We start from the raw sequence: 20,434 nt of genomic DNA, 5'->3' as shown, positions 1-20,434 counted from the left end.
GCCGCTTAGATGAGATCAAGAAACTGATTCCATGTTTCTAACTCCGCCGACTGCGATAAGCTGGCCATCAAAGTAACAGGCGTTGCCGCTCCCCATTGTCACGTGCCTCTCAACAGTGGGCGCTAGCGCGTCTGTGGCCTTCGCGACTTTCTTGCCACGGCCTCGACCTTCCTCCACAACCACTTGCTATCCATTCACTACGTCAACCAGCATGGCCCCAGGCCCCAAAATTATTATACGACCGCGGCGTGGCCGGAACGCTCGTGCAGCGTCCATCCGCGAAGAGGAAGAAGACATCGAGGAACAGGTTGACGTCGAGAGCGCGCCTGGCTCCGCGCCGTTGACGCCGCAAGCGGAAGAGGACGAGGACGAACCCATAGACATTGACAACGACGACGATGATGATCCCAGTGTACAAGCGGACAGTCCGGAGGCTGATGAAGACGACGCGGAAGAGGAGGTTGAGGCTGCCCCCGTGCGGCGACGAGGCCGGCCAAGAGGGAGCGGGCGCACCGCAGGTACGTTCACCCCTCGCAGTCGCGGTCGAGGAAGAGGGAGGGGCCGAGGCCGTGGACGTGGGCGAGCTATCACCATCAAGCTTCCCAAGCGCGGCGGGGAGGAGGCACAGGAAAGCGAAGTGGAGGTTGCAGAAGGCTCCGCGCCTCCAGAAGCAGAGGAGGGTCCGGTAGCGGGAGGCAAGCCGTTCCGACGGATACAGGGCAACATATACGTGATCGACGGAGACGAGTATGTTACAGAGGACGATCCCAAGGGAGACACCAAGATTGACCAGTATGGCAATCTACTCGGAGGTGAGTACTTCTACACTGACGTTCATGCGTGGTCCAGACTGAGAAGGCCGCACATTCAGGGAGGAGGTTCAAGGCTCAAACCTTCGTGCTGCCTAACAGACATCCAGAGCGCAAGTACATGCTCGCCATCGACGCAGCGCGGTCATCTGGATTCCGCGACTCGCTGTATTACTTCCGTCGTAACCCCCTTGCGATGAAGCTGAACGCTACACAATGGGAAAAGGATCACCTCATCGAAGTCGGCAAGTTGGGATCCCACCTGAAGACTCGTAGCGTTACCCTCGTCACTGCCCGTAGCGCGTACAAGCTCCATGGCGCGAAGATGCTCGTTGGTATGTGACCGGCATGTCTAGCTATTTCAGCGCAACTCTGACCGAGGTTTGCAGAGGGCAGATGGGTCATAGACGATTACTATGAAGACAAGGTGCTCAAAGAGATTACGGAGAAGGGTCTCAAGCCGGGAGAGCTCGTCGGCGAGCTTCAGGATACCTCTAATCTCGCGAATGAGGCTGCTGCTCTAGCCGCAGGAGCATCTGGTGCGGGCCAGGGTGGCAAGAGCGAGCGCAGTGCTGCCGGACTCGGCATGTACAAAGCCGGAGGCCCAACGACAATCTTCGGTGGTTCTGGCTGGGGTCCCTACAGTGACGGCCCTCTGAACGCTGTCCGCAAGTCCTACCTCACGCGAGACGGTGTGAACGAGGAGAACTGGATGTACGTCGCGGCAGAGCGCACGATGGACATGTCGAATGAGTGGGCGAAGCTCCGCAAGGAGGCGCTCAAGGTGTGTGGCGGCATCTTGGAAGTGGACGAGCAGGATACTGCAGTGACCGGGGAGAAGAGGAGCGCCGAAGAGATCATGGAGAGTGAGCGGAAGAGGCGGGTGCAGGAGAGCCATCTGCCGGTGGGCGTGTATGAGCCGCAGACTGGCATTGTGCTGTGTAAGTGCTATCCAGTTGGACATGGATGGATCAACATAGCTGATCGTACGGTTTGTACAGATCGTTCAGACACCCAGCCGTCGCGTGCCCGTTGGGAGCCCGTACCAGACGACAAGCGGTATGTGCTCGGGGGCGCGAAGGTCGGTGGTGCGGCATGGGGTGTCGCGTGGGTCGACACCGTGATGGAAGTGCCTCAGACACAACCTGAAGACGAGTGGGCTAACGAGCGCGAACGGTACAAGGACCTAATAGCCTCTTCCCCATCGTAGGTCACTTGGCCTGTTTGCCTCCTGTTATCGCATTTGCTATCGATGTAGCTGTCGGTGTGAGCTCTATGGTATGCGTCATACTATTGTACGGTAGATTTACATAGTAGTGAATTGTTACGAAAAGTGGTTATGGCGTCGTAATAGTAAGCACGACCCTGCAGTAGGTCCATGGACCATGCTGAGATTACTACTTACCTCGGTCGGTATGTCCCAGCACCGGTGCTGCGATTGCGCTTGCTCTCACTACCGTGCCTGAGTCACCTGTCCTCCGTGTCCTTCAAGACTTCCCATGATGTCGCCATATCAAGCTTCCGCAGGCTGAGGTCTGCCTGCAGTGCGCGTGGACGCGCCCGCCACTGACACAAACGAGGCTGTGCACCCCGCCTCCTAGACCATAAACATCGAACGACAGCCAGAGCACCCCCCGGGCCCGACCGCACTCTTAAAGGCGTCCTTGGCGCAGCCCCGACTTCCATTCTTTACCCTGTACCGGCATGTCGCTCACCCTCAACGTCAGCTTCACCTCTGACGACCCGCTCAACTCGACCGTCGTCGACGACTCGACGGGGCAGACGCTCTACTACATCTCGACTCCGTTCCGGTTCGGCACGCAGGTGACGACGGTGCGAGACGCCGGGAAGAACGTGGTCGCGACATATGAGCATCGCTGGGGCAAGGACCGGGTCACCTTCCATGGGGAGACGACATATGTCTCGCAGTGGCTGCCGAAGAAGTCGTGGCTGTCAAAGTGCGTTTCGCATTCAAGTTCGAACCACCCCGGGCCCATGAATGACATGATGGCCTGGCTTGGCCGGGTGGTTGATCATGGGAGGTCGAGACGAGATACTGACGCTTGGGGCGATCATCCTTACTTATAGCAACCGTGTTCTCTACGTCCAGAACGGACGATCCTACGTTTGGAAGCCGAATCTGTTGAGCAGCAGCTACAAGGTGAGCTCTGATACCGCCTGAGCGTGCATCTCCAGAGACATCGCGGGCAATCCAAACTGACTTTGCATTCCTGCAGCTTCTAGATACCCAGAACGACACCGTCGCAGCACAAACACACCATCGCAGCTTCGGCCTGTTCTCCAAACGGCGCGTCGGCATCAACGTGCACGAGGAGCTCGTGCCCTACCTCGACGCCGTCATCCTCGCATTCATGATATGCGAGTGCGAGCGCCGCGTCTCCGCCACCGCCTCCCGGGATCCTCCCACTAGTCCTGGGGCTGGCGGAGGATACTAGACTGGCGCGATGTTATGTTCGTGGACATGGACGTCTCTGCTTTCGTGCGCTTGCTTGGATTTCGAACCTGTTGTACTTAGTGACGTTTCGGATACCCTGTAGTGGTAGTGTACCATTTGGCCTCCATCGATCTACGAATACTGTACAAGTACAGACCAATCTTGGTTTTGACCCTGTATACTCTTACTTACCCTACTTCTCGCTTGTACGCTTTACTTCACATACCCAGTTTCTTCATTGCGCCACCTAAGTATGGCATACATTTAAGCACTACTCAACACAATCATAATTCGTACCCCAGCCCCATCCAGAGACTTTGCATCCAAGACCCTCACCATCCCCGTCCTAAAACAACATCGCAACCCCACACACGACCCCCAGCCCAACCAGCAACGCCACCTCCGCCCCCGCACGCGCCCCAACCGCCGCATTGCTGCCCCCGCTCCCTCCCCCGCTGCCCCCCGGGCTCGTCGATGATGCCGTCGGGGACGCGATCACCTTCGTCCCGTTCGCGTAGTTGATGCCCGGGTCCGTGCCCCACGGGCTGATCTGGCCCTGCGCGGTGAGGTTGACCGGGCCCGGGAGCGCCGCGGCGCTGAGGGACGTGTTGAGGCCCTGCGCGACGAAGACGCCTTGCCCGCCCGCGCCGACCGCGGAGGTGTTCGGCGCAGCGAAGGGGATGTAGTGCGCCGCGTTGAGCGGGCCCGGGATTGTGCCCGTGATGTTCAGCAGTGCTGTTTTGTCGCAAGTGCAAAGTGAGACACACGCGAAACAGGAACATGAGCGTAAAGACAATACGTACGGATATCGGACGAGTTGCCGGAGATGCCATTGTTCTTCCACCCGGTGACGTTCGCGACGAATTCGAAGACGTTGTTCATCGTCGTGTTCGTGTCCCCGCGCCCGAGAGACTGGAGGCCCCAATTCGCCTCCACGCTCGAAAGCGCCGAGTAGTGGGTGTAGAACGTCGAGTCCGTGGTGCCGCGCAGGTTCTCAGGAACGCCGCCCCCGAGCACAAGGGTGTAAATCCTGTTGTTGATCGATTGGGCTAGGAGTGGACACTATCAGCACGCGCAGAGCTAAAAGAAGAGAGGAACACTGTGTAGCTCACTCTCGTTCTCGTCGAAGGTCAGGAGGATGACGGTGCGGTTGTTGTTGAACTTTGTCTCGTTGAGGAGCGGGATCAGCCAGAAGTTGAGCCAGTCGCCGACAAAGTCGATCGTGGTGTCGTGGCCCTGTTCCGCATTAGCTGGAGAGGTCATGCAGCGAACTCTGGCATGGGACGCACATCGTTGACAAGGTTGGGCGTGATAAAGCTCCATTGGGGAATGTCATCAGCCTTGACATCGTTGGCAAAGTCGTTGACTAATGTGAAGGAACACCAGCGCACGGCTCAGTCTACGACTTCAGGCATAGGCACTTCAGACTCACAGTTGCGCACCCGGAGAGCACGATCAGTGACATTCGTGACGGAGTCGAAGATGATGAGGCCGTTGTGCTTGCGCACGTAGTAGGTGTACGTCCCGTTTCCAGCTGGGGCAAATGGATGTCAGGACGTTCGCCAGGTCCTAGGCACGTAAGGACGCACTCAGGTAATCGGTTTGCGTAAAGTTGAAACCCTGGGCCAAAGTCAGTCCCTGGCATTCTCTTCGGGGCATATGTCTTACCGTGAAACCATCATAAGGCATGTTTTCCTGGTCTACAAAAGGGTTCAGCAATTGAAGCCATCGGTAACAAAATGAAGAAGATACACACATGTTGCCCATGAGATGTTCTTCGCCTCAAGAAGATCGACCACAGTTGATATGTTTTGAGGGATGTGGTCTGGACAGGTGTCGTGGGTCAGCCAGTCAAGGTGAACAGAGGTTGCACTCACAGAAGTTATCGTCCGCGGACCCAAAGAAGTCACCTCCAACAGCAGCGATATAGTTGGGCTCCGAGGGGTGGGTGACAGCATAGAAGGAATCCAAAAGGATACCCTCCTTGCTCAGGTTTTGGAACACCGGCGAGGACGCGGCGGTCGCAACTGCATCGAGGTATGCGTGAGACAGTTGTCCCTGGTCGCTCACGGGCAATAGGATCGGGATCGCACTCACAGTCGGTGTTCTCGATCCAGATCTGGATGAAGCGGTCGAAGACCTTGCCCTGGACGACCGGACCATTGGAGATAGTGCCGTTCGTCTGGCCGGTGTAGTTCGCAGACGAGGACTCGGGCGACGCGGCTGGGGGCAAGAAGCTCTGCGCAATGGCGGCGTACGCCGTGCTCGCGAACGCAACGGTGGTCCCAAAGGCGAGGAACGAGCGCATCGTCGGGCTGTGGACGTGAGAGTGGGGGGTCCCTGGGAGACTCACGGATCCCCGGGGACAGGACCGACCCGCATTATAAGGATACGGTATTTGCGCCGATTTCGCGAACACGAGCTACGCGCACGTCGTTCGTGAGATGTGGCGAGAAGGCGTCGACTGATGGTGTTCCTGGCTACGGCCTCGTTCGTGTGGATCTGGAAGGCGTCGCACAGGATAAAGCACGCCCGGGTTGAATCACGTCGAGGAATGCGGGCGGGTAATTGAAGGTGCCTTTCCAGATGTCCAACGTTTAGTTTCTATAGGAGGAGGGACCTTACACGTGGTGGCTCGGACGAACGTGCGTGCTCAGGCGGGGAGTGGCCCACAGCGTGGGGAGTGTTCCAAGTTTAGCTTGCTCACGCGCCTCCGTCCATGTCGCAATGTACACGGTTCAGTCACCCTACATCATAGTGAATCGCAATGCAACGGCGCGAGATGTACAGGTCTAGAGCGACCGGCTGCATTTCCATGAGTAGGTACAGAGGCGAACAATCAAAGCTTTGAGCGAAGATCCTATTCATCGAAGCTCAAGTATCAGAACATACTAAGTCTTCTGCTGGACGCACGCACATTCAGGACTACTTAACTAGGTGCCAGCGCCTGCATTGAACTGGCTCTGGCGGCGTCTTGATCGCGCAGCCGGGCCCACAGGACGAAGGAGAACACGATCGCATCGACCATGTGCACGGCGTCCGGGAACACGTCGATGACCATCCTGCGCTTGGAGACGGCGAGTCCGCAGGTGTTCACCCTCTTGCGTCGCGCTTTAGCCACGACCCGCTTCGTGTGACGGTCTATCAACTAGAGTACGCCCGCGTCAGCACCGTAAGATTCGTAGCCATCGGGTCGACACTCACCTGGAAGGAGTTTCGCCAGAACTTCTTCTTCCATGTGTAGGATCGTCCATCGGGAGCGACGAGCCTGCGGGAGCTACGACTACGTGCAGTAGTCGAGCCGCCGCATATCAGACAAAGGCGCCCACCATGCTTGCACTTATGGGCACACGCACCTCAGCCAACGCTGCCTGGGCATCCACTCGGACAACCGCCTGGTTTGTCCGCGAAAGACCACCTTGTCAGACTGCCAAAATCGACGCTGATAGATCCCAATGGCGTTGCCCCGCTGGTCAGACATCGTTGTCCTGCGCTTCCTGAATCCCGGCGTCGTGATTTGGAACAGTGTCCCACCCGAGGCGTCCACGACGGCCGAGTTGGAGAGATCTCTGGACAAGAAGACGACGCGCATCTAGAAGTATACTGGAGCACACTGCAGAGCAAATGCGCACCTATAAGTACGCTACAGGCCGTTCGCACAGCGAGCGGAAGTGCAGTGCATCCCGCTGCGAGTTATGACGTCCCCGTGATTCAAGTGACCACCGCAGTCCGGGGCTGTTGCTTCAGTGGAGCTCTGCAGCAGCCATACTTTCCGATGAGAGAAACCATCAAGGGAGCTCCACAGAGCTCTACATCACTTCAGTAATGCACTCTGCCAAAACCTGCAACAGTTGGGGGTTTATATCCACGAGTACTCGAGACATTACCTTGGTTCTTTTTGCATCATATGCGCCTCCTTTCCTTGCGTATGCCTGTGAAAACCGCACAAGACTGAGATGAGTGGGGACTGAGATATACGAGCAAGACCTTGGAGAGTCATGCGTGTGAAGCGCTGATTTGCCTTCGGCTGAGCCTATCTTTCGAGTTCTGAGTGGTACCTCACGAAACTTCGGAGGCTTGGAAACATACCTTCGACCGTGTATTCCCTAAAATTTCGAGATAATCGAAGCATACTGCAAGCCTATAAGAGAGGAGACCTAGGAGCGTGACGGCCAACCACCAAGTTCGCTTGCCGATCGTCAGATAGCGATCTCACAAGGGTGCCTTAAGTAATCTGCCGCCGTACACCCAACCCAAACAATTCGTCTACGGTGCTCAAAGCGGCTCGGAACGTAGTCAAGTAAGAAAGGGGGGTAGGACTGCATTACTGTTGGACTGCAGTATGTCCTTGCACTTAGGCTGGTCCCGCAGCACAACTTGGGGTAACCGCGGACGTGAACTCCTGAGGTTGAATGTCAGGTCACACGCGGAGACATCATGTCGGCAAGTAGTACATTGCAATACAAGTGACATGCATGAGTTCGTGTATTGATACAATGCCTCACAGCTGCCCCGACGTCGTGACCAAGTCGAGACGCCGCACTCCCCGGACTTGAGGCGCGCAGCACCAAGGCGATGCGACTGAGATGAGATGACCCTCCCGACGTTGAAGAGTATGGCATAGACTGCTCATGACACGCCTCCGCATGAAGTGGCATGACATCCCTATTTTGCAAGCCTAGCAGCCAAGTAGGCGATTACTCTGCGAGGGAGAAGTATCGTGTGAGAGGAGTGTGGGGAAGGACGAGAAAAGGACGTACTGGAACGGGCCCGCATCTTTCTGCGTTTGCGACGGAGTCTCCGAGACCTCTTTTTCTTCCACTTCTCTCTCATTCTGCACGATAACGATGGTTAGCAAAGGAAGAGCGACGAGGGCAGCGGCGGCGACATACTTGTTTCGTGATGGAGTGGACTAGCGAACCCCAGCGGCGTCGGCGCGTGGATATGGACGGCTGAGCCAGCTGTACAGTTGCTGACATAATATTCCCACGGACATTGATTGACCCCCCCCCTCCTGGCGCCAGCTGGACTTCATTTCGCGACGCGATGTCGAAGAAGTCAACACGTCCTCATGTCCCCGCTGCCTTCCATGCTGAGCTGACCGAGTACTCGTCGCTTTTACGCGCCCTCAGAACCAGTGCGACAGCCGACCTCACCGTACATCTCACCCAAGGTTCGCTGTCTTCTGCTGCACCCTCCGACGATGTACCTCTGGTAGGCGAGGAGGAGCAGGAGGAAGGTTATGCGACGGAGGACCCTCCTCTCACAGAGTCTATCCGCGACCTCTCTTCGGCCATCGGCTCTTCGCCTCCCAGCAGCCCCGTCGCCAACAGGACGCCTGGTAAGGGTAAACTGAGGGACACCTGGACGCGTTGGCCGCTCTTGGCTGGCGACGTGCATGTCCCGGAGTTCGGTCTCGCAGACGAGGTCAGACATATCACCGAGTATGCGCTGGCATCTCGCAAAGGTCAGGTTCCTGTTCCTCACGATGCCGACAACCTCCTTCCTGGCGACTCCTTCCCTACTCCAGAGGAAGAAGACGATCAAGTGGCCATGTCAACTCTTGGGCTGCAGGCTGTCACCGCCGACGCCTCCGCATTCTTAGCTCGGGTTTTGGCTCTGGTCGCCGCGCATGTCCCCGCTGCCGAGAAGAGCATGCAGAATCGCGTACGTCCTATCTCTTGGGAGACAGTAGTTGACGTTGCATGTGTCCACGGCGCGATCCCTCCGAGGTGTGTTCAGTCACGCGTTGCGGTGTTGATGGAGTACTAATGTTTGCGTTCGTAGCATCGCGAGTACTGTTCGTGAGCGGATGTCGCGCATATACTCACCCAGTCAACCAAGTGGTAAGCTATTACTTCACTGTTGCTCTATGGTTGATCTGATTTGTCTTCAGGTATACAACGTGCCGAGCATCTGCTCGCTGCGAACGACGCTCTGGTGAAGATCCTCAGCAAGCACAATGACGATCTACTTGCTCTGCCTCTTCCATCCACTGAGAAGGACAAGCCAGTCAAACGTACGTCCATGATGCCGGAGATGTCGTCCCAATCTCTGACGTCGTGGTTTCAGGCAAACGGGGACCATACAAGAAGCGCAATGCATCCTCCGAAGTCGATGGGGAGTCTGTCAAGCGCGCACGATCCGAAGAAGGCTAGCTATTGCCCCTTGTTCGATCTTGTACCTGGCTGGTTCGACATCCTGCAAGATTCACAAGCGTCATGGCACGGTCTCGATGCAATCTCTTGGAAGATCCCGAAAGATAGACGTCCACTTGGTGTACCATACAGTTCACACGCGCGCCGGTCGCTGGTTGCAGCGGTGAGTGTCAATTCTTCCGCATCTTGATACTTGTCGATCTTGTACTTTCGTATGATGTTTGAGGCATTTGGCTTTAGCAAGGATTTCCTTGCGTTGCAGAAACCTATCTCAGCTACCTTCGGGCGGTCTGCTTTGGCAGATACGTCCGCTTTGTCTGACTCTTTCACTGTTATGTCGTGACTTCACGCGAACGAATGCTGATATCGTCCTTTCACAGTGTCCCGCGCTTCCCTCCGGCTTCAGCTGCTCTTGGATATATGGCACGCTATCGCATCGAGCCCATCATCCTGGAACATGCCGCAGCAGTTGGCGCTACATAGTCGAATGTCTATCCTTCATTACTAGGTATGTATACAGTGATAGTGTGTACGCATAGCTTGTTTCTTCATGTACTCTATCGCGTTGACGCATGTCTTCGCACAGTGTACGTTCCGCTGAATTATGATGCATACTGCGTTGTTGCTGAAATTCTCCGTCGTTGTGTTATTCCCTGCCCATCCGATATGCGTCATCGGCCCTGCTACAGCTGCAGAAACGTCCACGACCCTGCTGGCTTTCCAAGTACCCAAAACACACCTTGCTTCATGTTGACATCGACTCTGGTTTCACGACTTTAGGTTCGGAAGTTGCCGATGCACTGCTCATCAAGAGAAGGAACGGATGTTCTATGCATGTGAGGCTGTACTCCAGAAGTGGGGGTATATAGCTCGCGTGCATTGCATGGGAGTCATCTCACGGCTCCCTACAGATGTATCGTCCACACCGACGGCGTCCTGCTGCTCAGGCTGGAGCTGACGAACGGGAGACACCCTCGATCTGGGACAGCTCAGAGGCATGGGCGGCATGTGCGAAGGCGCTGCGGGATCATGACGAGGACATGATCCAGGATTGGAAGGAGGAGATAGACACGCTACTCGTATTCGTGAGCGGTCCACTGCCCTTCGTGCTGCGGCGCCCACTGACTGACCCAGCGCACTCTCAGGCTGGTCTGTTCTCCGCCGTCCTGACGGCATTCAACATCGAGTCGTACAAGCTTCTCCAGCAACAGCCGGAGGATTCCGTTACGGCCATCCTCACGCAAATATCGTCACAGCTGAACAGCTTCACTGTCAACCAGAACTTCGTCAACACCACGAGCCCTACGCATGCCGCTAACCTCCCCCCGTTCCGACCGACGGCGTTTGCGGTGCGGCTGAACACGATGTGGTTCTCGAGCCTGGTCTGCAGCCTGCTTTCGGCGTCGCTCGGGCTCCTGGTCAAGCAGTGGCTGCGCGAGTATCTCGCAGGCTCTTCCAACATCTCCCGGGAGAGCATCCGTATCCGGCAGTACCGGTACGAGGGCCTGCGCAGGTGGTATGTCCCGGAAATCATCATGTTTCTCCCCATCCTTCTCCAAGCATCCCTGGTGCTGTTCTTCATCGGCCTCCTCGACCTGCTGTGGACGCTGCATCCCGTCGTGGCGACTGTGGCCACCGCGATCTTCGCAGTCCTGATGCTGTTTGTGGCGACGGCGACGTTCCTCCCGGCGTTCAACCCGGACTGCCCGTACAAGTCCCCGCAGTCGTGGGTCATCTGCATCGCCGCGCAGTCGACAAAACGCTCCGTAGCCGCGTTGGCATCGCGTTACTACGCGAGTCTGTACCATCCGTCCGCCGCGCCCGCCCAGCAGGTCGCGCATGGCGCGGCGACCCCCGACCCCTTCGCGAGCAGACTCGACTTGGCCACACAAATCCCGTCGCGCCTCTCCGAGATCGTGCACGCGTGGCTGCACCGCCTCTCGCTCGTGCGGACGTACTCCTCGTGGAAGGAGCGCGAGAAGCTCTTGACCGAGACGGGGCGGACGGCGGCGGCACTCGACGACGCGACGCTCGCAGGGGCCGACGCGATGTTCATGGACGACGCGTTTTTGCATGCGGTCGTGCGCCCGTGCCTGCGCGACATCGCCCCGCGTGCGGCGCTCCGCTGCGTCGACCGGATCCTCCTGCGCCGTGCGCCGAGGGTGCTGAACGATATGCCCTACTGGGGACTCGCGCGGAGCCTCGATACTGACCGCGGGGACACGGGCACGCTCACGCTTATGCACCTGCTCCTGGACGTGCTGCACCGACTCAACGCGGCGAGGAGTTTGAAGAGCGAAGTGCCGCTCGACGAGGACGCGGAGGAGGCCGAGCCGGACCAGAAGGACGACGCGCGTCGGCGGGTGCTCATGTTGATGCACCGGCTCGTCCGCGCTATCCCCGCACCAGCGAAGCTCCTCGCGACTTCTGAGCCGGTGACAGAGGCAGGGGTGCAGACGCAGACGTACGCGCTGTTCCGTAGGATGTTTGAAGTGCTCGCAGGTACACTGGATACGGAGGTTGGTCGCTCGACCCCGGAGCCCTTCGTCCGTGAACGGTCGGTCAACTTGATGCTCAAGTTGTTCCCGCGGTTCCAGGCTGTAGGTCCTGGCTGTGCGTGTTCTTGCATGTTTGAGCTCATTGTGCAACGTGCTGAAGTGTTCGGTTCGTTCGATGGCAGGTATCACTGCGTTCTGTGCGTACAGCAAGCAGACGCGGGCGGAGAACGCGCCGTATCGCTTCGTTCAGGCGTGCAATATGGTCGTTCGCGCCTCTGCGGTCCTCGCGCGGTGCTCAAGCAGATCGCCAATCGTTGCTGATCCAGTCGGCGATGGAGCTATAGCTCCTTTACCTTATTCGCTGGATAGCGAGGGCAAGAAGGAAATATTCTCGCGTGCGGACTCTGACATTACTTTGTACGCGGAGCCTGCCGCGATGGACGATGTGCAGGGCGACAACGCACTAGACTCCCCGAACGAGTACGCGTCCATCCGTCCTGCAATTCTCAAGGTGCTCGAGGACCTCGAAGGCTTCCTGTCAATGCCCGTATCCCGATCGGCAGAGTGTCGCCCGACGACGGCAATGCTTGCAGAGTGCGCTCAGGCGGTGCTCGTACTGGCGACGCACGACAAGCCTGCAATCTCTCCAGGACTGGTCGTCGCACTGAGCGACATGATCGGCGTCGCCTCGTTCGCGGGGGAGCGCGCTGATCCGGAGCATGGACAAGGTCGATACGATAGCTGCCGAGACAGTCGGGAGAGAGAAGACCACGATGTCCAGGTCGGGCGGCAGGCTGTGCGGTGGTTGAGGCGGATGTACGAGTTGCGAAGCGTTGATGTTGAGTTGTGGACTCGGTAGTGCGTGTAGCTCGGGTTAGAGTGCGTTCTTGGTTTCTTTGTGATGGTTTCTTTCGTTCGCTGTCTACTGTATGATACCTTACTAGTGCGGTCACCTTGGAGCATTGGCTCAGATCGCAGACTTGTAGCATACCCGGGGCTGTAGGTCGAAGAGATGTCGAGATGTTATGTACGCTGTTTATCCGTGAAATAACTTCTGGCACTTGTTGTCCATGGCAACTCCAGACATCCTGACGTTCGTGACGGCTTTCAGATATCTGCGATAGAAGAGAAGGTCGAAATGAGCGCGCTTTCGCTGTTGGTCGGTGACACCTTGAGCAGAAACCATGCGGGCCAAGATCCGGTGTGAGAGCCTCCCCGGGCGTAGGCGTGCTTCACCATGCATGGAGGCTGGTTCCTCACTCACAGGCTCCCATCCGGTGTTGTGTGCGAAGTGCAGAGCGGAGCTATGATAATATGATAGCGCATCAAGGTAGGTAGGTATCCGACGTCGCTATGAAGGGTGAGCTCATTAACAAGACGTTATCGTAGTATCAAGGTAAGAGTTGAAGCCTTGAGGCCTTAGGGCCTCAGTCTGATTTACGAGCAGCCTCCTTGGCTCGTCGTTCCCTTTCACAAATTATGAAGGACAAGAGGATGTCGACAAGGAACGGCGTGAGCTCAGGATGTACGCTCATCCCTCCTCGGTGGCTTGGATTCAAGAATCCCCAGCTCGCATTATGTGTCTCCACAACGAGAACGTTCGAGTCGACTGGGTATAGCTGTTGGAAAGTTGAGACCTTTCAGGACAGACGATGCTCTGATACCCGTGTCAGGACTCGGAGATAACTCACTTTGAAGGTGTTGTTCCATTTCGACTTCCACACATACACTTGCCCATCTGGTGTGGTCAACATCCGATCGCTGGACACACATTCAGTAGATCACTGACCTATCGAAGCGGAGCGGGCTCACGATGACCACCAATTCCTCCTAGGGAGCCAGTCCAACATCCGAGTGGTAATGCCGTGCAGCTTTACGCGGTCGTAGCCTACCAGGCGGCGTTCGTACTCTGCGACGACGTGTCCGCCGGTGTCTATGATCGTCGTCGTACTGACACCGAGGTGCCACCATGGCGCCGTGAACACATCATAGAGCATATGGCCCGTTCCGTCGTCCATGACGGTGGTATTGATCGGATCACGTTTGGTGAAGCTGACGTTCATGGCTAAGTTGGTTGGGGGGGGGGCGAAGTTGTTAACTAACGTCCATTGGGGGTGTTTCGAGTGAGTACGTGTTACGAGTAAATCTGGAGCACGGCGTGAAGCTCAATGACGAATCTCGAAGGTCCTGGAGCTATTGCCTGCAAACCCAGCCACCGCTAGGTCTCGTGAGCCTAAACAGAGACTCCGACCTCCTGTCGAGAGCGCTTGTCATGAGAGCGTCTGAGTCTCAAGCGGGCTCTACGTAGTCCGCAGACTGATAAATAAGCACCACTATTTACGATCTTTACGACGATCGTTTGCTCAATAGCGACAATTGAGCCTGGAGTCGGGTTGTTCAGGACGATGAATTACGTGCAGCCTCCTCAGCTCGCCGCTCCCTCTCGCAAACGATAAAGGACAACAGAATGTCGATGAGGAATGGCGTGAGCTCGCTGTGTACGCTCATTCCTCCCTTACGACGAGGCTTGAAGAGTCCCAGAGTCCTCTTACGCGTCTCTACGACTGGAGTTTCAGACTCGGAGTCAATCGGGATCAGCTTAGAAACGGAATATTTTAGCACCGAGGTCGTTTCTTTTCTTTGAAGGAAAGTAGAAACGTACCTTGAAGGTCCCGTTAGTTTTGCACTTCCAGATGTACACCCGTCCATCCGGTGTAGTCAACATACGATGGCTGGACCGCGCTCAGTGCATCAGTCGATGCTTTGGAGTGTACGACGTAATATTCGGGACTCACGATGACCACCACTTCTTCTTCGGAAGCCAGTCTTTCATCCTACTCGTGGTCGCTCGCACTGTCACCTTTCCGTGGCCGAAGAGACGGCGTTCGTACTCCGCGAGAACTTGTCCGCCGGGATCCCGGATTGTCGTCGTACTGTTGGCGAGCTTCCACCAGGGCGTAGTGGACACCTCAAAGATCACTTGTCCCGTGGCATCGTCGACGACGGCTGAGTTCAAGGGATCTCGCTTGGTAAAGCTGATGTTCATGGTTGAGGGTGGGAAGGTTGTCGACTGGCGGAGGTGTACGACTAGATGAATGAGGATAAAGTTCAGTGGAGTTAAGAGCTCTCGGTAGTCAGTGTTCGGAGCAGCTGCCGGCTGCGGGAGGTCAAGCTCAATCTCGATAGCCCCAGAGTCGCAGAATGCGAATCTCACTACCGGTCTGGGCGGAGGTCGCCTATTGTCTACCGGTGGTCATGGGACGTCTGGGGACTGGCTTGAACGCTGATAGCCTGACGCTGAACGTAATCTTTGCACAGCGGCGCAGTCGACAGTCGCTTGTCCAGTAGAGACCATGAGTTAGTCCCATCGCCGCAACTGGAAGAAGACCTGTAGTAACAGACGCAGTTCCACTTTTGAAGGAGAGTTCCGAGGATCTCTGGACAGATGCTGAGATGTCATGCACATAACAGAACTTGGTAGGAACGTCTGAGAGTGTCTTCGTCAGTCACTAGTGGCCTCGGTGCGCCGTTCCCTCTCACATACGATGAAGGACAAAAGGATGACGTCAAGGAACGGTGCGAGATCGGGGCGTATGCTCATTCCTCCCCTGCGAGGCGGCTTGAACAGTCGACAAGTTGCGTTGTGTGTCTCAACGACCGGGACCTTCGAGTCAGTTGGGTAAAGCTGTTGATGATGCGATATCAGCATAGTCGATGTCCAAGATCCACAATGAAGTCAATACTTGCCCTGAAGGTGTTGCTCCACCTCGACTTCCAGACATACTTTTGTCCATCTGGGGTGGTCAAGATCCTGTCTCTATGTCAACATGTCGCGTCATTTTCAGTGCATTGAATCATTTAAATTTGATGTCATGAAGTGAGATAGACTCACGATAACCACCACGTCCTCGTCGGGAGCCAGTCAGACATCCGACATATGGTGCCGCGCAGAGCGACTCGATCGTGGCCTGTCAAGCGATGCTCGTACTCTGCGACGATCTCCCCACCGGCATCCCGGATTGTCGTCGTACTGACAGGCCCCTTCCATCGAGGAAGTGTGAATACATCGAATAGCATTGATCCTGTTGCATCGTCGATGACGGTGGTATTGATCGGATCACGTTTGGTAAAGCTGACGTTCATGGCTGAAATTGCGGGCGTCGTCACCCATTGAGCGTATGACTAAGTACCTGTGCCGACAGCGAATGTTGAGTGGCGTTCGCAGGCTGAAATGCTCACTGTTCGAAGTCTGGAACAGCCATCAGTTCTGGCAGGGCTGTGGACGTGTCGATCTCAAACTCGACGGTCCCAGAGCCACTGGCTGCAAACCCAGCCGCTGCTGGCCTGGGCGGAGATCCCGACGCATTAGGTTACCTACTGGTCACGAGATGTCAGAACCTGTGTCAAAGGCTGATAGCGCGGCATTGAATATCATCATGCGCAGTGGTGGCGAACTGCGATAACACGAACCGGCGTATCGGGACTGTACCTTGGTTGCACCGCCTGCAGAGTAGTAGTCGCAGTCTGCGTTCGAAAGAGAACTTAGTACTGAACTGTGCAGAACCAGATTGGATAGCGCAGCTCACTTGAATGAATTCACTGGCAGCACGTTATCATTCCGCCACTAAGCTCCTTCCGTACGGTCGTGACGTCGCTTGTCGCTTCCTGTCCAGAGTGTCCAATTGCTTTGACACGCCTTCGAGAACGAGTGAGGTGCCTCCGGACGTAAGAGAAAGGGGGATAGATCCCTAACGTCGTCATAGACTAGCATCCTGAGATCCTGTGCGTCTTGAACCTATTGGCGAAGGTCTTCCCTAGGAGGATGCGTTCCGGATGAACCGGACAGCAGAGGATCGTCGACCACATAAGCGGCAAGGGAGGACAGGAAGTCTAGCGATTCTTCCCAATGTGGTGCGGTTTTCACGGGAAGAAGCATATTGGCAAACTGTCTAGAGGCCAGGAAGCAGGAGAAGCGCGGTCGAGGGAAAGCGCGTGGTTTGGGCGGCGTTGATTGAGACCGTACGCGGGAAGAGGGTGCTGCGCATTCACCAGTAAGAGTTTGTTCCGTCTTAACATTCTCTGACTAGCCTGGGAGAGACGCAGGTCAACACTGCTTGAAACTCACGCCGGAGGCGCAGGAGCGAGGTAACTTCGTAAGAGCCTCAGGCCCAGCAGGAGTATAATTCTTGTGGCTGTGCAGCCGCCCAAGATGGTGATGGGTGGTTTGTGCGGTGACGGCGTCGTAGCTTCGAAGGCATTGGTGGTTCTGGAACAACAGCGCAAGGTATATGGGCATATGCTGAGAGCAAGAATAATGGAAGACGATTGCCCGACCGCATCAGCATATGCACGTACCACGTATGACGGGGCCAGTGCTCGGGGACAGCTAAACTTTGATGAGATCAATGTCGGTTTCGTCGGGTAGTTTTGTGGCGGTCGGCGATGCACGTGGTGAACGGGCTGCCCTGGGCTAAGAGAGGAGCTTTACCAAGGTACATAGTTGAGCAGGACAGCAGAATCCAGATGAACGGTGCGAATCCAAGCATGATGGCGAGAGAGCCGCCGGAGAGTCGGAGACTGATCGGATACCTTCGGACATAGATGGAAAGGCACAACTACAGTCGCGTCATCTGTTCCGCGAGGCCTCGGGTCGGTCCAATTTGAGCCTAGTTGCAGATCTCCGTGGTAAAATGCAAAGGGGCCAATGAGGATCGAGGAGAGGGCGTTTTGATGCTACGTCGTCACGGCTCGCAGAGGGCAATACTGAACATCACCCTCGGGCTGGTCGGCACATAGATGCCGGACACTGCCCGCCGCTCCAGACAGCGCATCAGGATAGAGTTCGGAGCGACGGGTGGGCGCGACGGGTCGTGCACCTTCGGAGATGGCGGGAACTGTCGAGAGGCTACCGGCATGGGGAGAGCGTAGCAACGTTCGCAGGGTAAGCGCAAGTAGAGCACATGGGTGGCAGTACGTATACAGAGACAGTGGCTCAGTTGTTCGGGACCTGGACACCTAGTATGAGGACTTGAATCTTGAGATATGATGGCGCTGTTATCCAACACAAGCAGGTGTGCTGGCATCTTCGGTGCCATCTCGCGCTCGTCAGACGTTCTGGGGAGAGTGGTCAAAGACATTTTCGCAGAACGTCTCGCGCCTATGTCGGTCCGCAGGCGGATGGATGTGGTCAATCGTGAGAAGCTGGGCGGGATGCCGTACAGCCTCCGGAAAAGGCAGGGGCAGCAGGGCGGGAGCGCCTGCGATGATGGTCGCAAGAGAACGGCGTCAAGCAGTCGCTGATGGCCATGACCCTTGAATATACCAGCTCTCCCCCTCCTTCTCTCATCCCTTCCCTTTCCTGCCGACGTCGTCCCCGTCGCTGACGGCAGCCGCGCCGCCTTTCTCCTTCTTCGCTGTACCCTGTTCTATGCCTTCCCCGTCTTGATCCATTCTCATTCCCGATGCTTTCTGTCTTCAATTCCAAGCGCAGCAAGACCCACAAACAGAGTCGCAAGTTCTCCACCATCGCGGCCAGCATCCGAGCGCGTCCCCAGTCGCCACCCTCACCAGCGTCCTTCGCGTCCCCGGAGATTGTCGAGATCAATGAGAAGGGTCCGTTTGGCGCGACGGTTCCCGAGGAACGCGGTCCTTCAACGAGCATAGAGCAATCTGTCACCTCTCCGCAGATTCAGCTTGACTTTGACACCGGTGAGTTGCTTGCTTGCGGTCGTCCATGAAGTGGTAGACTCGATCGAGGATGGGTCCCGGCCAATTGACGCGCAAGCGGGGAGTCGGCTCTGACGGCGGACCGGAGTCGGGGCGAGCGCGTCGCGTCGGTATGCAAGCTGCCATCCAAGTTTTGTCTCGGGATCTTCTGTTCTTTGCTCCCTCCTTACAACACAACTCATACTTGATGCAGGTGAATCTTTCACAGAATGGCTGCCGCCAAGCATCATGCCCGCGCCGGAGAACCGGACACCACCCAAGCGTAACGTGTCGTTGCCGAATGGCGGTCGTGATCTTCCCGGTGCCGCGTCGTCTTCGAATACGAAGCCCCGATCAACCCCAGAAGAGACCATCAAGGAGGAACTAGAGGTACGTTTCAATGCTTGTACCGTCAGAATCCGTATATCCCCTACATTACACCCCGAGGCTCACACCGTAGCTGGGGAGGTCTCGAAGCTCAGTGGGCACTCAGGGAGTTGTGGAAGACTCTAGGCTCTGCGCTCAATGAGTTGGATGTCATGATTGTAGCGACAGCGAAGAGCATCCCTGCGCTAAGCTTGATGCCGCGGGCACTTCTACACAATGAGGGTTGCTTGGGTGCGAGGAGAACGAGTCCATGGGATTAGTTGACATGCACTTGAATTGGGCCATGATCTTGTTCTGCCACGTTACTGACATCGTCTTCACTAGCCTAATCGCTTATACGTCGACACGTCTGTTCATCACGCTCGCGGTAGCTTTGAGGACGAATTTGTGAGTACCATACACATATCCTGTTGTGCATCCCACCAACACTGCGTAGAGCGCCCTCCAGTCCACCAGGAAACCGACCCCCTCCCCGATCAGGATACCTAACAATGTGACAAGCACGAAGATCAAAGTATCGCGCTCCTCGCCCGAGGACGGGACCGACATCGACTCCGCAGAGATACCCCCTCCATTACCGACGAAAGGCAGCCGGCCACCCAGTCCCTCCTCAGCTGTCACTGATGACATGAATTCGGCTATCTCGGGGACAAGCCTTGCGAACGCTTTGTACATGAACTCGTTCATCCTCTCAAGCGAGTCACGGCAATCCAAGTACAAGTCAGGTGTATCGACACGCCAAGACTCTGCTACGCTTCCGCGGGGAGAGCATCCGCTGCACAATAGCATGTACCTTCGCGACCGACGAGCGAGCGTTGGATCCCCTGGAAGCGCCCGCTCATCCTCCGTCCCTCCCGTCCCACGCATCCCTTCTCGTGCAAGCATGGATTCCACGGCTCTGGGGAGACGCAACTCTCTCACTGCGGCCCTCGATACTGGCGATAGTGACCAGCTCATTCCACCTCCCCAACTCAAGCGTCCTAAGAGCACAGGAAGACTGCGGCGCGAACAGGGAATGAGCATGCCGCCCATCTCCCCCATCTCAGAGGCATCGTCACCCGCGCCGTCCTTGCCGAATACTCCCGTGATTTTGGGTCAGGGTGGGTCCAACGGTTCAAATGCATCCGCATCGACGCGCTCGCTCGCGAACTCTCTTGCACCGCAGCGGAGCGTGAACATGGAGGGCAATGCGAGCTCCTCATCGTTGGGCACTGGTGAGGGATCGAGCCACTCTCGCGCCGCGACGGACCCCGCTGGCTCCAACAAAACGAAGGACGGGTCGCGCAAACTCGCGCCCAACGGTGCGATGCCTGGTACGATGCGCTCCTCCGGTGCGTTTGCCGTCGCCAATGGACGGCTCGCCGTCGCGCGTACCATCTCGGAGACTGGAGTACCCCGCAGCGGCATGCAGCCTTCACGGCC

General features: G+C 56.7%; 9 protein-coding genes across 9 annotated transcripts; 4 read left to right on the top strand and 5 right to left on the bottom strand.

Moving 5' to 3' along the window:
* Positions 1-163: 163 nt before the first annotated feature.
* Positions 164-2,158, top strand: L226DRAFT_485253 (uncharacterized protein). Its single transcript, XM_067677100.1, has 4 exons — positions 164-812; positions 872-1,144; positions 1,199-1,750; positions 1,811-2,158. The coding sequence occupies exons 1-4, from the start codon at positions 212-214 to the stop codon at positions 2,017-2,019; spliced, it is 1,635 nt and encodes a 544-aa protein (XP_067536672.1). The 5' UTR covers positions 164-211; the 3' UTR covers positions 2,020-2,158.
* Positions 2,159-2,316: 158 nt separating this feature from the next.
* Positions 2,317-3,441, top strand: L226DRAFT_534154 (uncharacterized protein). The gene is made up of 3 exons (XM_067680609.1): positions 2,317-2,767; positions 2,898-2,970; positions 3,047-3,441. Exons 1-3 carry the CDS (start codon positions 2,514-2,516, stop codon positions 3,263-3,265), a joined length of 546 nt encoding a protein of 181 aa, XP_067536671.1. The 5' UTR covers positions 2,317-2,513; the 3' UTR covers positions 3,266-3,441.
* Positions 3,374-5,894, bottom strand: L226DRAFT_612338 (uncharacterized protein). Its single transcript, XM_067686380.1, has 10 exons — positions 5,362-5,894; positions 5,142-5,291; positions 5,021-5,089; positions 4,933-4,964; positions 4,854-4,884; positions 4,697-4,798; positions 4,554-4,630; positions 4,377-4,500; positions 4,068-4,313; positions 3,374-3,999 (listed from the first exon to the last, which is right to left on the bottom strand). The coding sequence occupies exons 1-10, from the start codon at positions 5,570-5,572 to the stop codon at positions 3,611-3,613; spliced, it is 1,431 nt and encodes a 476-aa protein (XP_067536670.1). The 5' UTR covers positions 5,573-5,894; the 3' UTR covers positions 3,374-3,610.
* Positions 5,895-6,193: 299 nt separating this feature from the next.
* L226DRAFT_460970 (uncharacterized protein) lies at positions 6,194-6,856 on the bottom strand (the record flags this gene model as incomplete). Its single annotated transcript, XM_067675625.1, has 3 exons — positions 6,194-6,412; positions 6,469-6,547; positions 6,621-6,856. The coding sequence occupies 3 exons, from the start codon at positions 6,854-6,856 to the stop codon at positions 6,194-6,196; spliced, it is 534 nt and encodes a 177-aa protein (XP_067536669.1).
* Positions 6,857-8,111: 1,255 nt separating this feature from the next.
* L226DRAFT_545227 (uncharacterized protein) lies at positions 8,112-9,422 on the top strand (the record flags this gene model as incomplete). The annotated part of the gene is made up of 5 exons (XM_067682334.1): positions 8,112-8,114; positions 8,323-8,996; positions 9,052-9,110; positions 9,161-9,283; positions 9,337-9,422. The coding sequence occupies 5 exons, from the start codon at positions 8,112-8,114 to the stop codon at positions 9,420-9,422; spliced, it is 945 nt and encodes a 314-aa protein (XP_067536668.1).
* A 911-nt stretch (positions 9,423-10,333) lies between these two features.
* L226DRAFT_545226 (uncharacterized protein) lies at positions 10,334-12,779 on the top strand (the record flags this gene model as incomplete). The annotated part of the gene is made up of 3 exons (XM_067682333.1): positions 10,334-10,507; positions 10,568-12,035; positions 12,103-12,779. 3 exons carry the CDS (start codon positions 10,334-10,336, stop codon positions 12,777-12,779), a joined length of 2,319 nt encoding a protein of 772 aa, XP_067536667.1.
* A 583-nt stretch (positions 12,780-13,362) lies between these two features.
* Positions 13,363-13,983, bottom strand: L226DRAFT_442341 (uncharacterized protein; the record flags this gene model as incomplete). The annotated part of the gene is made up of 3 exons (XM_067674830.1): positions 13,363-13,529; positions 13,608-13,681; positions 13,733-13,983. Coding segments are annotated over 3 exons (492 nt in total), but the record flags the coding sequence as incomplete, so codon positions are not given.
* A 264-nt stretch (positions 13,984-14,247) lies between these two features.
* L226DRAFT_612333 (uncharacterized protein) lies at positions 14,248-14,989 on the bottom strand. Its single transcript, XM_067686379.1, has 3 exons — positions 14,716-14,989; positions 14,583-14,652; positions 14,248-14,518 (listed from the first exon to the last, which is right to left on the bottom strand). The coding sequence occupies exons 1-3, from the start codon at positions 14,964-14,966 to the stop codon at positions 14,318-14,320; spliced, it is 522 nt and encodes a 173-aa protein (XP_067536665.1). The 5' UTR covers positions 14,967-14,989; the 3' UTR covers positions 14,248-14,317.
* A 366-nt stretch (positions 14,990-15,355) lies between these two features.
* Positions 15,356-16,228, bottom strand: L226DRAFT_396619 (uncharacterized protein). The gene is made up of 3 exons (XM_067674531.1): positions 15,813-16,228; positions 15,668-15,737; positions 15,356-15,605 (listed from the first exon to the last, which is right to left on the bottom strand). The coding sequence occupies exons 1-3, from the start codon at positions 16,061-16,063 to the stop codon at positions 15,423-15,425; spliced, it is 504 nt and encodes a 167-aa protein (XP_067536664.1). The 5' UTR covers positions 16,064-16,228; the 3' UTR covers positions 15,356-15,422.
* Positions 16,229-20,434: the final 4,206 nt, after the last annotated feature.

This window comes from Lentinus tigrinus (genome assembly GCF_003813185.1).
Source record: "Lentinus tigrinus ALCF2SS1-7 unplaced genomic scaffold L226scaffold_9, whole genome shotgun sequence".
Classification (NCBI taxonomy): Eukaryota; Fungi; Basidiomycota; class Agaricomycetes; order Polyporales; family Polyporaceae; genus Lentinus; species Lentinus tigrinus.
Note: the sequence above shows the minus strand (reverse complement) of the source record. Positions and strands in the feature narration are given on the sequence as shown.

Excerpts from the sequence above, each read along its gene's own strand:
- L226DRAFT_485253 (XM_067677100.1), top strand. The coding sequence starts at position 212 with ATGGCCCCAGGCCCCAAAATTATTATACGACCGCGGCGTGGCCGGAAC. Across the intron at positions 1,145-1,198 it reads TGGCGCGAAGATGCTCGTTG|AGGGCAGATGGGTCATAGAC; the intron begins GTATGTGACCGG and ends CGAGGTTTGCAG. Across the intron at positions 1,751-1,810 it reads GCAGACTGGCATTGTGCTGT|ATCGTTCAGACACCCAGCCG; the intron begins GTAAGTGCTATC and ends CGGTTTGTACAG.
- L226DRAFT_534154 (XM_067680609.1), top strand. The coding sequence starts at position 2,514 with ATGTCGCTCACCCTCAACGTCAGCTTCACCTCTGACGACCCGCTCAAC. Across the intron at positions 2,768-2,897 it reads AAGAAGTCGTGGCTGTCAAA|CAACCGTGTTCTCTACGTCC; the intron begins GTGCGTTTCGCA and ends CCTTACTTATAG. Across the intron at positions 2,971-3,046 it reads TGTTGAGCAGCAGCTACAAG|CTTCTAGATACCCAGAACGA; the intron begins GTGAGCTCTGAT and ends GCATTCCTGCAG.
- L226DRAFT_612338 (XM_067686380.1), bottom strand. The coding sequence starts at position 5,572 with ATGCGCTCGTTCCTCGCCTTTGGGACCACCGTTGCGTTCGCGAGCACG. Across the intron at positions 4,501-4,553 it reads CGCCCAACCTTGTCAACGAT|GGCCACGACACCACGATCGA; the intron begins GTGCGTCCCATG and ends AATGCGGAACAG. Across the intron at positions 4,000-4,067 it reads CGGCAACTCGTCCGATATCC|CACTGCTGAACATCACGGGC; the intron begins GTACGTATTGTC and ends GCGACAAAACAG.
- L226DRAFT_612333 (XM_067686379.1), bottom strand. The coding sequence starts at position 14,966 with ATGAACATCAGCTTTACCAAGCGAGATCCCTTGAACTCAGCCGTCGTC. Across the intron at positions 14,653-14,715 it reads AAGAAGAAGTGGTGGTCATC|CCATCGTATGTTGACTACAC; the intron begins GTGAGTCCCGAA and ends AGCGCGGTCCAG. Across the intron at positions 14,519-14,582 it reads AAACTAACGGGACCTTCAAG|CTGATCCCGATTGACTCCGA; the intron begins GTACGTTTCTAC and ends TCCGTTTCTAAG.
- L226DRAFT_396619 (XM_067674531.1), bottom strand. The coding sequence starts at position 16,063 with ATGAACGTCAGCTTTACCAAACGTGATCCGATCAATACCACCGTCATC. Across the intron at positions 15,738-15,812 it reads ACGAGGACGTGGTGGTTATC|AGACAGGATCTTGACCACCC; the intron begins GTGAGTCTATCT and ends ATGTTGACATAG. Across the intron at positions 15,606-15,667 it reads GGTGGAGCAACACCTTCAGG|CTTTACCCAACTGACTCGAA; the intron begins GCAAGTATTGAC and ends CATCATCAACAG.